This window comes from Lycorma delicatula, chromosome 2, assembly GCF_047948215.1.
Source record: "Lycorma delicatula isolate Av1 chromosome 2, ASM4794821v1, whole genome shotgun sequence".
Taxonomy (NCBI): domain Eukaryota; kingdom Metazoa; phylum Arthropoda; class Insecta; order Hemiptera; family Fulgoridae; genus Lycorma; species Lycorma delicatula.
Window position 1 is genome coordinate 180707558 of NC_134456.1, and position 14739 is coordinate 180722296.

At 28.0% G+C, this 14739-nt stretch overlaps 1 protein-coding gene across 3 annotated transcripts in view; it reads left to right on the forward strand.

Annotated features, from left to right (window-relative positions):
- The window catches only part of LOC142319470 (tectonin beta-propeller repeat-containing protein 2), a 104402-nt gene that overhangs the window by 31775 nt on the left and 57888 nt on the right, over nt 1-14739 (forward strand). For 2 of the 3 annotated variants that reach the window (XM_075356788.1, XM_075356786.1), the window contains exons 6-12: nt 1784-2075; nt 4182-4335; nt 5004-5199; nt 6163-6238; nt 7707-7831; nt 8746-8986; nt 13252-13515. In XM_075356788.1, the coding sequence (XP_075212903.1) occupies nt 1784-2075; nt 4182-4335; nt 5004-5199; nt 6163-6238; nt 7707-7831; nt 8746-8986; nt 13252-13515 (1348 nt within the window). The remainder of the gene's footprint in view (nt 1-1783; nt 2076-4181; nt 4336-5003; nt 5200-6162; nt 6239-7706; nt 7832-8745; nt 8987-13251; nt 13516-14739) is intronic. The other variant, XM_075356789.1, reaches the window with a different exon arrangement.

A 14739-nucleotide genomic window follows, 5' to 3' on the forward strand; every position in this document is an offset into this window, starting at 1 on the left:
ACCCTCTAAAAATCTCACCCCCTTTACTGTGACCTTCCCTACTTTCTTGTGGGCTTTGTTTTCTTTTCATTGCTTTGTTTCATATTTTTATCTAGTATCTCCGTAAGACATGAATATGTTAACTTCGCCGTCCATTTGTTGATATCCATTCAAAATTTTCACATCCTGAAAGAATTTTTGCTAAGTTGTGGCAGCTTTTCATTTTCATTTAATTCAAATTAGTCAGGAGTGAAAGTTCAGAAAAATCTTATTCTATAGTAAGAAGATGCTGCTGGCTTTATATCATCTGAAGATTCTGCAACCATTAAATATAATATCCTTCATTGTTAATTTCTTTAACTTTGCTTCCATGTTTTCATCTCCTTCTATTGCTTGTATTAGAAACTATGCAGGTAATGACATTTCTTCTTATTTTCAAAAACACTTTCTTATTGACTACATTGAACTTCTGACATTTGGTTCAAAAATTCAATACAGAAGAACCTCATCCAAAAATGTTATTATCCTTTAAACATTTTTCTGGGCATTATTTATCATAAAATTATATGAAAATATCTGTATGACATCAATGATGTTTTCTGGTTTATGTAAATTAAGTAGTGCAAACAATATTTAAATGTTCACAAGTTAGCCGAGTAACCTAAAACAAAGTTTTTATTTTGTGGTTCCCTGATGCATTCATGCAAGCAGTCATTTTTAGAAATAAACTGATCATTTTAGAAAATTAGTTAGGTTATAAGGAACAAAACAGTTGTCTGTGACAGGAAAACACTGGATTATTTCTTTTGGTGAAAGTTGAGAGATAATGTTAATGTATCTAAACCCAAAACCATTTATGATCGATGAACAAATATAATTAATGAAGTTGCTTGTGTACACCCAATGTAATGCAACAAGCTGTTTGTGGATATCACTTGAAATTTCACTTCATATCACTTCCTAGCTGTAGAAGAGAAGCATATTTTGTTATACACAGGTGAGCTTACAAAATATATTATATTGCATAATTTAGAGATGAAAATATTGTATAAATTAAATCTTAAAATGAATTATTTTTTTTTGTTCTGCTTCAGATAAGTAATGTCAGCTGATCTATACCAGCGTGCCATTTAATTTTATAAAATTGTTGCAGTATATCTGTATGTGTTAAACATATCTGTATCTGTTAAGTTGTTAAACAAAAATTTGAATTGTTTTAATAGCATTTGAGTTGTTCTAAAACAGTAATTTTTACAAGTGTGTATTTCTAACAATTATTTTTAATTCAGCATTGTTGAGTGCAGTTTGAAGGTGAAGTGCATTTTAAATATTCCAAAAGCACTTTTTCCTTAGCTTAATTTTGCAATTTTGGTTATTAATACATCAAAAACAAAAGTGGTTATCAACATGTTTCTACCTTGCTTTTTTCAACAGATTTTACATGAAAATTCTGAGTAGTTTCAGAATCTTTGATCTTGCTATTTAGAAAAAATCATTTGTATTCAGTTCGGTAGGCCAAAATGTCAAACTGTTCTATAAATTAGTATTTGTAGCTTTACACACCTGTTCTGTTTGTATCATCTAGTAAAATTCATGCTAACTGTTGGTTACCAACAGGTAAAACTGTTCCCTGACTTTTTTAAAACTGTTTAAATTATAATCCAAATAGTTGAGACTGAAGATGGTTTAAAAGTCAAAAGATGTCTGACTTGTTCCATTACTGGATTTGATGATTCATTTATTAATATTTGCAATACTTGTTGCAATTCTGTGTATATACTTATCTTTACATTGTTGGTTTCAGGAAGCTGTGAAAAAACCACATCCTATAATACGACTATTACGTCCTCTTCCAGCCCCATTATCTCCTGTACAAAATCAAGATTTTGGTGTTCTATTAGTATGGAAAGAAACATTTCTAGTTACATTTAATAAACATTCCTTACTAGTTCTTGATCCACAGCAAGCAACTGTGGTAACTAGTTTATCAAATATAAGAGATCTTCATTCTGTTTCTGTTATCAATAGTGAAATATTTATTATTGAAGGAATGAGAAATATTGTTAGAATAGCATATGTTCCAGATAAATTTAATGGTATGTTTTTAAAATAGTATTTTACTTCATTTCTACTTTAATAAGCTAATTATAAGAGTATTTTTACTTATTAAATTCACTGATCACTGTTATAAAATGTAGTTCAATTTTTTAAAAGAAAATTATAAATGTATTTACCTTTTAAATATTTGAAGATGTTCTTCCAGAAGATCTTTATAGAGTTACGTGCGCATGTATATATACAAAACATTCATAACATATTTATACTAAAAACAATTCATTTTGGATGATAATATAATTATTATTGATATTTACTATGACTTTAACAACTCCTTAATGTTTTTTTTTAATTTTTTCAATTGGAGATATTTTTAAAATTAAGTTACATTCTTGTTTTATTTTTGCCTAGATATTATACATGTGGTTATTCTCTGTTCTTGTAATGAAATTGTTAGAACTGTAACTCAATATCTTTATCAAAATTGAATTGTATATGATAAAAATTGTTTAATCCATTGGATACAAGCTAGAACATTATATTTCATTTATTTATTTTTGGTCCTGTAATTATTAATAAAACATGTTTTAATTTCTATATAAAAAGAACTTTTCAAATAAATAAGATGTAGATTAAAATGTCCCAGGGTTTATCTTGTTTAATATTCTTTATTTTTCATTTGGCAGCTTCTAAAGTATATTATTATTATTATTACTATCATCAATGATTTTATTATATAAAACATATATATACATAAATATATATGTTTTGTGAAATAGGAACAACATTCTTTGTAAATATGTTTGATTTAAAGTAATCAGTGGTAAATTAGATTGAATAAAAATTATTTTAATTGATAAATGATTGTATTGTTCATATGATTCATAAGGTTTAGTTGTTAACCACAGTTGTATTTTGTGAATTAATATACTCTCCCAGATGAAACCATGCTTCATCTTCAAAAATTGTAATGTTCTATAGGATACCTATTGAAGTTTGGTCAATAAGATGTTTAAACGACAATAATTTAGTTTTTTGGCATGATCTGTAGGTTTCAGTTCTTAAACTCACATTACTTTGTAGCTGAAAAGTTTCAGTTCTTTTCTTACAGCTTTATGTGTGGTAGCAAGTTTGATATCTTGCTGCTGTGGTAACTTATGCATTAACTTTGAAGGACTTTCAGCCATTGCATCCGAAATATCAAGCAGCTTCTGTTCATTAAGTTTAGATGGTCTTCCACTTCGATCATCTTCTTCAACAGAACCTGTTTCCTGAAATCTTTTCGTTAAGAGTTTGAACTGCATTGGGGTAAGGAACAGAAGTATTTGGAAACTTTTCAGAAAACTTGTGCTTCACTAAATCAGTATACTTGCCACCTTCATGAAAGATATATTCAGTGAGAAAAATGTGTTCCTCTATTGAAAGAACCATTATGTTTCTTGCAACTATTGATTCCAATAAACGAAACAACATGAAGCATGTTCAATCACAATCCAACAACTGACAACTTGGTTTATTACTGAGAACTGCCCAAAAAACCCGCAGTGCAACCAATTTAATGCTGAAAGAATAGAATGCATCACATAATTCCAAAGCATACTGCACAGTGACTTTCCATATGCACTGTGTAAATAAGTAGGCTAATTTCAGTAAATTCAGTAACTTTTTCAGTAAAAGTAATATCTAAAATATTGTAATTTCTACTGGAAACAAAAAATAATTGGGAAAAATTGAAATATCTGTTGTAAATTTTAAAATGAATTAAAATTTTTGTTTTGCCTAAACAATCTGTGACATTACAAGTATTTCATAGCTGATATTTCTACAGTTAACGATACAAGTTAAACTATTAATTTAGCCAACTTAAATTTTTGAATGTGGTTGGCAGGTACAGAAATAAAAATATAGCTTTCAAATCTTTTATGTACTATGTTCTTTGGCAAGGGAAAGACTTAATTTAAAAAAAAAATTATACAAAAAAAATTGTAAAAAACTCACATGGGGAAAAATAATGTTATTAGAGACAATTAGTGAGTGAATGTAGTTGCTTGCAGGAAACAGCTCTGTATAGACTAGTTGCATGTAAACCATGTATGTAACTCAATGGAATGATGTATAATATTGATGGATTTCTTATTTTATTCTAGGTGAGAAGAAGCCAAGTTCTTTATTTTCAATGGGTGAATTACATGTAGCTCCAGTAGCTGATACATTGTTAGATATTACTAACAGATTGAAAGAAGGTGCTCATAAAATCAAACCTTTTCTCAATTCATCTGCTATTCAGACTACTATAAATGGGTAAGCAATTTTTACATTTGTAAAATTTGTAATTAAAAACATTTCTGTTTCTGTAAGTAATACCTTTTTATTGATATATGTGGGCGTGAGTGTATACAAATTAGTGTAAATGAATTTGAACTGATTCAGTTGCAATACTTTAAAGTCGTGATTTGGAAATTTCTATTGTTATATAGTTTAAATTATGTGTTATTGGTTATTCAGTTTTGAAAATTTAACTTTTTATCTGTGGATTTTAGAAAAAAAAAATTACTTTACAAAAGAAAAGAAATATTTACACCATATTACTTTTCTAAAGAACTTGGATACAAAGAGAGAACTATTAAATAATAAATAAAGAAAAAAATTTCCATTGAAGAAGTTGAAAGAAACACAATAATTTGTCTATATATTTAAATAATTAGATCTTGAATTATGTGCTATATTTTCAGTAATTTCTTCAACTCTTCATGAAAATGTTTTTTCTGTTGTCTTTTTACTGTTTTTTTATTCACCTACTACTCTTTAAAAATTAAAGCAAAATTAAAATTTAGTTTGATTTTACATCGCAACAGATTGCAAGCATAATCTGTTGTGATGTGCATGTTTTGTTCACTGATACAGTTTCTTTTCTGTAAAGCATTTTTTCCAAGCATAACTAATATTACATGTTTTCTCTATTTTTTCAGACACATTAGTGATATTGAAGAAATTGTTCCTACTGCAGATGAAGCACTAGAATTACCTCCTGTACAATCTTTAAATGATGAAGATATTCAAGAATTGACTGTTAATCCAGATAGATTACCTGATGCTCGTAGTCATCTTTTTGACAAAATAGGTGAACAGGAATTTGATGACATTCTGTGTACGTCTAATAAGAAGGTAAGTGTCTATTTTATGTATTGTGAGAAAAATATGAAAACTAAATGAAGGAATTACTATAAATAATTAATTAGTCAGTTCTTGGTAAGATGCATTCCCTTTAGAAGCTGATGGTTCTGCAGCACCTGGAATGTCTCAGGAAATAGCATCCTGGAAGTTGAAGGGTGAAGTTAATTAAATAAAATTTCAACTACAAAAGTCATGTTGAATAATATGTTTCCTGTAGATTACCAAAGTTACAATACTTGGTACTGTTCTCCTACATCCTTTTGTCATTTATTAATGGTTAATTACTGTAGCAGTCATTGGCATTTGAAATTAAAAAAAAAATTAATGTTTGTAACTAAAATCAGTATTTGAGATTCAGGTGCAAGTTATAAAACTAATGTGGTAATAAAATGTGATTTACTTCTGTAATAAGTGGAGGTATTATCTTTTAGCAAGAAGAGTACATTAAATTTCTTGTAAACTATCTTTTCTAATCATTGTCATAGATGCAATATATGTTAAGTAGCTGATTTAGTATAAAAGTTGCTTTTGCAGGTAGTATTTAGCATTCATTATTTAGTGAGTCCCTGTGCCGAATAGAAAGATTGTATCGCTTGTAGTGCTAATTCATATGGGTTTTTGTGAAATCAATTTGCTGATGTGTAGCACTAGAAAGAATTTGATTTTATAAAGAAGAGCAAAAAACTTCACTTTTTTCTTTCCTGAATAGACTGGTTTGGAATGCTTGAGAATGATGTCCCATTTTAGGTGTGATGTATCTTATGTCAAGTTGCCTGCAATCTTTCAGTTATGGCTGCTAGCAAATATTATGGTTTTATGTAATTTCATGATTTTTTAGACATTAGTACATTGATTTCTTGTTAAATTGACTGATGTCAACTAAACATAGTACACTAAGAAAAAAAAAATTATTTAAATCCCCCTTTTTTTATTAATACTATTTTATACTTGCAGGCATCTAGTTCACAGAAAAATAAAGGAAAAAGAAAAAAACCTGCACAAAAGAATTCTCCTGCAACTACTAGTGGTAGTAAGTTAAATTTTTACTATTAATTTAAAAATAAACATTAATAATATCAAGTTATTAAGATCTATGTTCCCCTTCCAGTTAATTTTTAGGTAATGACAGGAATAATGTATTGTCATCTCTTGTTACTTTTTATTAACAGTCTTTTGAAATATTAGTTGCACACTGACCTCCTATCCTGTAGTTAGGTCAATGTGCATAATACTAATCTTGCATTAATTCCTTAAGGAGAAGAATAAAATGTTAAGGTGGTATATTTGTTTGGCCCTTGCAGCTCCCATCATTACACCAGTTTGCAAGTAAAAGCTGTATTCACCTCAGTTACATAACTGACCTGATTGTTATGTACACTGTCTAGTTTCACTAATTTTAAATAATTTTACTGGTCAATGAAAGTAGAGCATATTTTAAAAGAACAGTAATATTATCAGAATATTTTTATTGTATTTTCTTTAGCTGAAGCAATAAATATGCAGTGAGCATTTACGTGAAAGGAGGTTAATCAAATTCTGTCAGATCTTTTAAGTTTTTACTGATCAATTTTTAAGTTTTTTTTTACTGTAAACAGAACATGTTAAAAAAATTAAATGGTTAGAATATTACAAACCTGTTTGATCCATTAATTTTTAAACTTTATTCTAAAAGTAGAATGTATTTGCAAAAATAACATTTTAGCATTTTAATTCAGTTTTTGGTAATTGTGAGTGACAAGGGAGGGGGGCAAAATTTTGATATTCTTGAGCGCTTAGTGATCCATAAAGCAGAACATGTTTTGAAGAAAATTTGTTCAAATCACAGTGTTTCAATTTTTGATAATTTGGGTGTTAGAAAGAGGTCAAGGAGACCAAATTTTTCAGTATCATTTAGTTTTTTATTTTTCCTTGAAAGTAGAATCACTTCACGTATTGAAAAAACCATTCAAATATTGCAAAGTTTTTCCCAAATTAATTGATGGGACTCTGAGGAGGGAGATTATGGGGGTTGACTCCTGGTACATGTCTTCACTGTACCTAATGCTGATCATTCTTGCACCTAGAGAATCAGATCCTGAGTTTAGTTGAAGAGTTTCTTGCATCAGCCATAATCACTATTTTGTTTAAAAATATTCAATTTTCATTTTTTATTGAATTTTTATTTATATTTTTGTTTAATATTGTTTGCTTTGATGTTTTTAAAACCTGCATCAATAAATTGATGACTTCTTTCAGTTGTGGAGTGAGATATATGTATTTTTAGAAAGTTTTTGTAAATTCTGAATTGATTCTTGAATTCTTGGAGTCTTGAATATCTTCATGAATGGTTTGAATAATTTAGAAATTTAAGTATGTTAATTTAATTTTGTTTGACTGTATGTAATTTGGTGCACATTTAAGATATTGGAATCACGTTTTTTAAATTAATTCTTTTGCATGCATTTAAAATATGATATGTTAAAATTTATTCTTTATAAAAATTTTAATGTATTTTTCAGAAGATCTTGAAACAAATTCTGATATAATGAGTGCCAGTTCAACTAGTATACGTTCACTTCTTTCTGATGAATTGACTGATTGTGAAAATCCTTCATCAACCTCATATAACAACAACCATTCTCCTGTGAGTAAATGATTTATAATCTTGTCATTTTTCTGTGACAAAGAATTGTATTGCTTATAATACTGAATTTGCTGTTTATTGTGATGACAATCAGTAAAAAATTGTGGTGGTGTTTTTCTATGGAATTTAAATGTATTTCTATTGACATTATAGAAAGTCTTTAATTGTGTAAAATATATGATAACCTAATTTATTTCATATTCTGTAACTTTTTTATTGAATACAGATAAACAAAACATTTATAGGCTCTTTCATTATAAATGTCTTTAACTGGGGAGAAACATTAGAAAATTTGCTAAATTTATAAGCATTACATGACCTGCAGTAAGTTGAATTTTATATGCGGCTTACAAAAGGCAACAGCAAAAGAGCAATTAGATTAAGAGGATATTTTTGTGATCAAGCAGCAAATTGCCTGCATTTCTTTAATTTTAAATTTTAAATCTATTTTTATTTGTATTGAGGGGATACAATACAATATAATATATTAAATGATATATAGTTATCTAAACTTTTGCATAATTACTGACCACAAGGAAAGAAGTTTGGGGTTAAAAGTGATGAAATTATCAGTAAATGTAATGTTACATTCAGACATAATCATACTTAACATTTAGCATTTGAAGAAGAAGTTATTAATGATATTAAAGTTAAATATCTGGTAATTCTAAAATGTGCTGCTGTTGATTAATTGGTAAGATTCATATTGTTTTACGTTTTATAATTTTTTGGTGATTTTAATTAGTAAATCGTTTACTTCTTCCTCTTCTTTTGTTGAAAATATTGTATTTATTTTTTCCATAAATATGTTAACATAATTTTATTATAATTGCAATAGGGGCAGTGAGGTTAGATATTTGAATAGCATTTTCTTTACAACATCTTACTTGCTTACTTTTATTTTTTATTTTTAGATGAATGATGGTGGGTTAACATGTGACCAGACTGAAGAAATGCCAGTCAATCTAACTGAAGATGTTCTTCAAAATTTTGATACAAATGTTATTCCTAAACATTTGACACTTAATGACATTCCAATACCAGTTGATATTCAACCCGATCTTCGTAGTCCAGATACCATCCTTCGTGAAGTACAAGAAAAAGAGAAATTATTAGCTGAAGCACTTGATATGAAACAAGAACTTTTATCTTCAGGTTAAAATAAAGTGTTAACTATTTTTAAATTAATGTGTTAAATTTGTTGAATTATTACAAATGTTTTCTTTTATTTCACGTTACGTCTTAGAAAAGATAACAAACATGAAGTTTGCTTTATCATTGTTTTCTCTGATTCATAATGCAATTCTGAAAGCTGGTGGCATTACATCTATACATATTGAATTTAAGTATGAGTTTTCCCATAGCTGTTACCTTATTAAAAATACTTATGGTGCTTAAGGAGGTTGCATGTCTATTGCAACATGATGTGCTTGGAAGTTATCCATTATGTAAATAATTTTAATCAGTCTGAAAGATATTCAGTCCTGGAATTTTTATATCTGAATACCTGCAAAATTAAATTATATTGTTTCCAATTTATTAGATATTTTTGCACCAACTTATCTGCAGACCAGTATTTCTCAACCTGGGGGTCGCAAAATTAGCCTATAGCTTTACACGTAAACAATAATGAAACCTCTTTATGAAAAAAAAAATCATTTATTATAAATATTTTAATTTCATTTTTAAGTACACATGTAAAGCAAATAAATTAATGTGATGGTTACATTTGTTTTTCTTTTAAAAGTTTCTCCGTACCTGAATCTATGTTAGAAACGCAGAAAAGCAAATTGTTTATAAGTAATAAAAGACTATTCTTATATTTAGGTTTTAGTGCAACCATAGATGAAAAATCCTTTTTGCAGTGGTAAGACGTGGCGAAAAGGGATTAATATTTTCAATGCTTCTGTGACTAAATTTCTATATTCACTTTGATGAGCAAGCCAATGTATGTAAATCTACAGATGGGAATTGTAGTTGTAATGTTTTGGCAGACATTTCAATGAGCTGGTTGTGAATCTCAACTGGTAAGTTAGCAGCTGCAACAATGTTTTCACTAAATGGATTCAGTACCCACCTCCTCAAGAAATCATTTTTATCTTCTGGGAAATACTCCACCAACTGAATTTTTAGCTCATGCAAATGCAGCTTCATGCTATCCAGACTGTGGTGAATAATAGTGTCTTCTTCACCCAAACATTTCTCAGTATAAAAGTAAGTGGAAACATATCAACTATTTTGCTTTGAAGGAGAATAATTCAGATATTAAGCTTCTTAATGAAAGTATGAACTTTGTAATTAATAAAATGTTTTTATCACGTCCTTGTAAATTCACATTCAAGTTGTTTAAACACGAAAATACATAATTTTTTGCTTCTTCCACACCTTAAATACTGACCATATCAGTTGCATCAGGCAGTATGGAGTTTTCTATGATTGTATGGGATTTGGACATCATAGCTACTATTAATGCTCTGAGATCAGATGCTTCAAGTTTACTTTTATCAGTCTGGCTTGATTTACATATAGAAGCTTATTGATTTCTTAATGTATATAATTTCTTTTGAAAAATTCCAAGGGTTTGCTTTTATGATATCTATGTTTAGTTTCCAAGTGTCAAATTAACTTTTAATAGCTTGATGGTAGAGGACTTGAAAGAAAACAGCACACTGGCTTTCCATCCAGTGAGGTAAAACATAATTTAAATAACTGTCATTGTACAATCTTGTGTTTTTACCAATCATTTCACTGGATGTAGATAACGCGCATTGTTTTTTCACAAATCTACTCATTTTCCATAAGATTCTTATTGAAAAAAAATAAACTTTTACTCTGTTTGACTGCACACTAAAAATCTGAAACCTCAGTTATTATTATTTTCAATGAAACTACTCTTAAAGCCTTAAATGAAGGCATCAGATGCACACTTCACATTTGAAACTCTGCACACTTCGCATTTTATGTTCTGCAATCCCTTATGCCTCTTTTATACTGCTGACAGCATGACGTGTTCAAATGTATCATATGGATGTTCGAAAATCATTTTCTTACAACAAATATTATACAAGCAGACCAAATTACAAGGAGTACACACACACACATATACACACACATAAAGTTGGAACCTGTAAATTTTTTATGTTTGTATACTTCATACCAGTTGCTATCAATGCAGGTAAATAGTTTTAACTGAGTTTCACTGGGTTTTGGTTGGGAGGGGTTGTGAAATATTCTTCTTTTTTTTCTGTTGGTGGTTCTTGGAGCTAAAAAGGTTGAGAATCACTGCTGTATACTGATAATAATTATAATGTATAGTTTATTATTGTTTTTAAATTCTGTGTAATTTCTTTTTAGCTTTTAAAAATTAAAAAAAATATTTAACTACTTATCCTTTTAAATGATTTAATCTCTTCTGATTTGATGTATGTTAAATAACCTTTTGCTTAATCAAAAGTCAGGTCAGTTTTGGAATTAGTTTTGGAACAAGTTTTGGAATTAGAAAGATGGTATCTATCTTTATCTGGTATCTGTAAGTGTTAACATTTTAAACATGAGTTTAAGGAAGAAAAGGAATGTCAGAAGTATAGAATAATAGTTTAAAATGTGATTATAAAAATGTGACACATTTCATAGCTTTAAATATTCTTAAAATATGAGCTATTCATATTTTTAAAATGTGGACATTCTAAAAATTTTAGAAGGAAAATTGTATTAAAATAACTTGCAAAATAGACCTGCATAAGTTTGATAATTTTGACCTTATTTGTTGTTTTATTGTATGTAATAAAAATAAAAATGTGTGTACAGTTTTATTATTCATGCGACATATTCTTTGAATTGAAGTGTACAAAGACTGATTTAATAATATATGTGATTTAAGTATTTCTGTAAAGTATTTTGGAATAACCAAAAGAGAATGTGTAGACAGAAAGACAGTCTACTGGTATCAGATACACATTTAGGAATTAAAAAGAAATTATTAAAAATATCTGTATGGATTGTAACTCTTTATGGTAGTTAAGCATAAATAACAGAAAAATGGAATAAAAATAGAGGCTTTTAAAATGTTCTGTAGAATGTAAATTTCAAAAATATAAAAAATTAGTTTTGGTTGGTGCAGAATCTGAAGAAGGAGTTTAAGGAAGATTTTGGAAAAGAGAAGTTTGTGGTAGAATTATGAATAAAAGGAAAAACTTGATTGAGCAACCTTGTCCTTCTGGTTTAGCAAAGTTTTTATCACTTTTATTTACATTAATTCATAAATTAAATTTTATTTAGATTTGTGTAAAATAATATGGCTTATATTTTTTATAAGTCATTCATTTTCACAAACAATTTACTTTTTCTGAGATTAATTATTTCAATTTAAAATTTGTATTCCATGACAATAAAAATATATGACACATTTGTTTTAATTTAAATATGTTTACAGAAACCAAACAAAGAAAATAACCATTTGTGGTAATGATACAGTTTATTAAGAAATAAGTAATATTACCTCTGTATTCATCAAGAGTAGCTAATTAGTTGCATACATTATATGATGTATTATAAATTACTCTTATGTAGGTATGGTACAGAATTCAAACTATGGTTGTGCTTGCATGGGCAATTATTAAACTAGATGCAATTACACCTTTAGTAGCTATATCACTGGAAATATTTCCTTGATATTTAACAAAAGCTGCATTTAATGATCATCCTTTAATGGGCAAAGTTGAAAGAGTTACAACAGTTGGTGTTCCATTAGGCTTCCATTTGCCATTTATAATTTACTTTTCACATACTTATGTGGATAAACTTGAGTTCATGTATTGGTAAGGGTTCTATGTAGTTTTTTTACTATTGGGCTTTATACAATCGGTTCTTCAATTGTTTTTTTTTTTAACTAAAATATTTTAGACTGTAGGATAATATTGCTTGATTTGTTAGTTTGGATATAAAATGACAGATCCCTCATGTCATACCAAACTCAGAAGGATAGTAATCCAGTTTGCCCATATGTCTCTGCATCCATCTCTTATTCATTTCAATACTACAGATCGTAATATAGTGTTTTCTACATTAAGTGAGCAAGTGATCCTATTTAATAAAATGTTAACATTCCTGAATTAGGAAGTGTGTGTGTTAAATATATTCATATTAATTCACTGTAGAGATGGATAAGTTTTATAACTAGTAGTATTTAAAAAAAAGTAACGAAAAAAATTGCAAACAAAATTTTGATAAGATATAATTGAGATTTATGTAGGTAATGAGTTTATCTTCATAATTTACAGAAAGAATATATATGAGAATTGTATTACACTTATAATTGATTAAGTTTCTCTAATATGTAATATGTTATTGTGGTTGTCACCATATTTGCATTTTGTTTACATCATTATTCATTTTTGTGTATTCTTTTATTTATTTATTAGATGGTGAAGAAGAAGCAGAAGAAGGAGTTAAAGAAATTAAAAAAGTGGATTGGATGGATGAGACTAAGAGGCTTGTGGAAGAACAAGCACCACTTAGTTTTGGTCCACCATCTGGAAGTAGTAGTGCCCAACCATCTTTAGAACCTGTTTCCTCCCAGAATGTTGTTCAATCTGTCAGTGTATCTCCTGTTTCTAATTTTAATAGTACACAGTTATCATCATCATCCTCATCATCATTATCTCCATCAGATAAACAGTCAAATGGTATTTATTATATTTTTATTAAATTATAATTTCACTAATGTAGAAAATCAATAAAATTATCTAGCATTATACATTACTATGTATCAATTGTAGATTTAAGGTATCATTTTGTAAGGATATCTTAGAGATGTTAATATTGAATTTTTACAAAAAAGAGCTTAAATTTATGCTGACGGTTTTTTTTGTTGAAAATGCTATTAACTTTAACAGTTTCAATATGATTCTTGTTTCTAAAAAAGTCATAAAAACTGTTTATTTCTCACAGTTAGTTTTTCATAAATTTTAATTTAGGTAGTTATTGGTTTTTATTTTTACATTTTGTTGAAGCTTTGATGAAAATTACATTTCTATTAAGATAGGAAGTAATGAACAATACATTTACTTAAGGATAATGGGATAATGCATCTTTGGACATAAATCCACATGTGTATCTGGAACATAAATAGATAAGGATACATGAACACATCATATTTTATTAATTACATAATTTACGAGAAAAAAATTAAAAAAACAAAAAATAAGGAGTGTTATAAAACATTGTGTCAAAATAATATGGTGTTATAAAAATTGTATCAAAAACTTGATATGCCAAATGGCATATGGAGTTTAGGTCTAAATTAGTATAGAGATGTTTACAATGTACGTAGCAACATTATTACTTCATTCAAAAGTGTTTTAAAATTTGGTCCAAAGCCCTTAATTCAAAGTTAACCCCTTTTCTGACTGTTGTTATCTTGGGAGGACTGCTTTTTTTAACATTTAGTAGGTCTATGACCTTTGTGGTCACCTGTGGATCCTGTGCAGATATATATAGTCATGGACATCACCAGTGTTATGAACACACTGTTTGGTTACTATTCTTTGTTTAATTAAATTCACTTTTTTTTTTTCATTGCTACTCATAATCATCTTTCAGAAGCATTTTCTTTTGGGTATTAATAATGTATGTATTTTTAATTCTGTAAAAACAAAAAATGCAGATAAAATTAGAAGTACATGAGGAGGTTATGAGGACTTTATGGATTTGATTATTTGCAGTTATGTATGCTCTATTACTTTTGAAATTCCAATTAAGGAAATTATAAGTAATAAATTAAATTTATCTTTAGCTATCTAGGAGCTTTCAATAGAGAAACTTTTTGAATTAGTTGTAGTTATGTTTAATTTAATCAATATGAAGTGCTTTCAAAAATGTTTTGATTGAAATTTGGTCTTTCATAATAT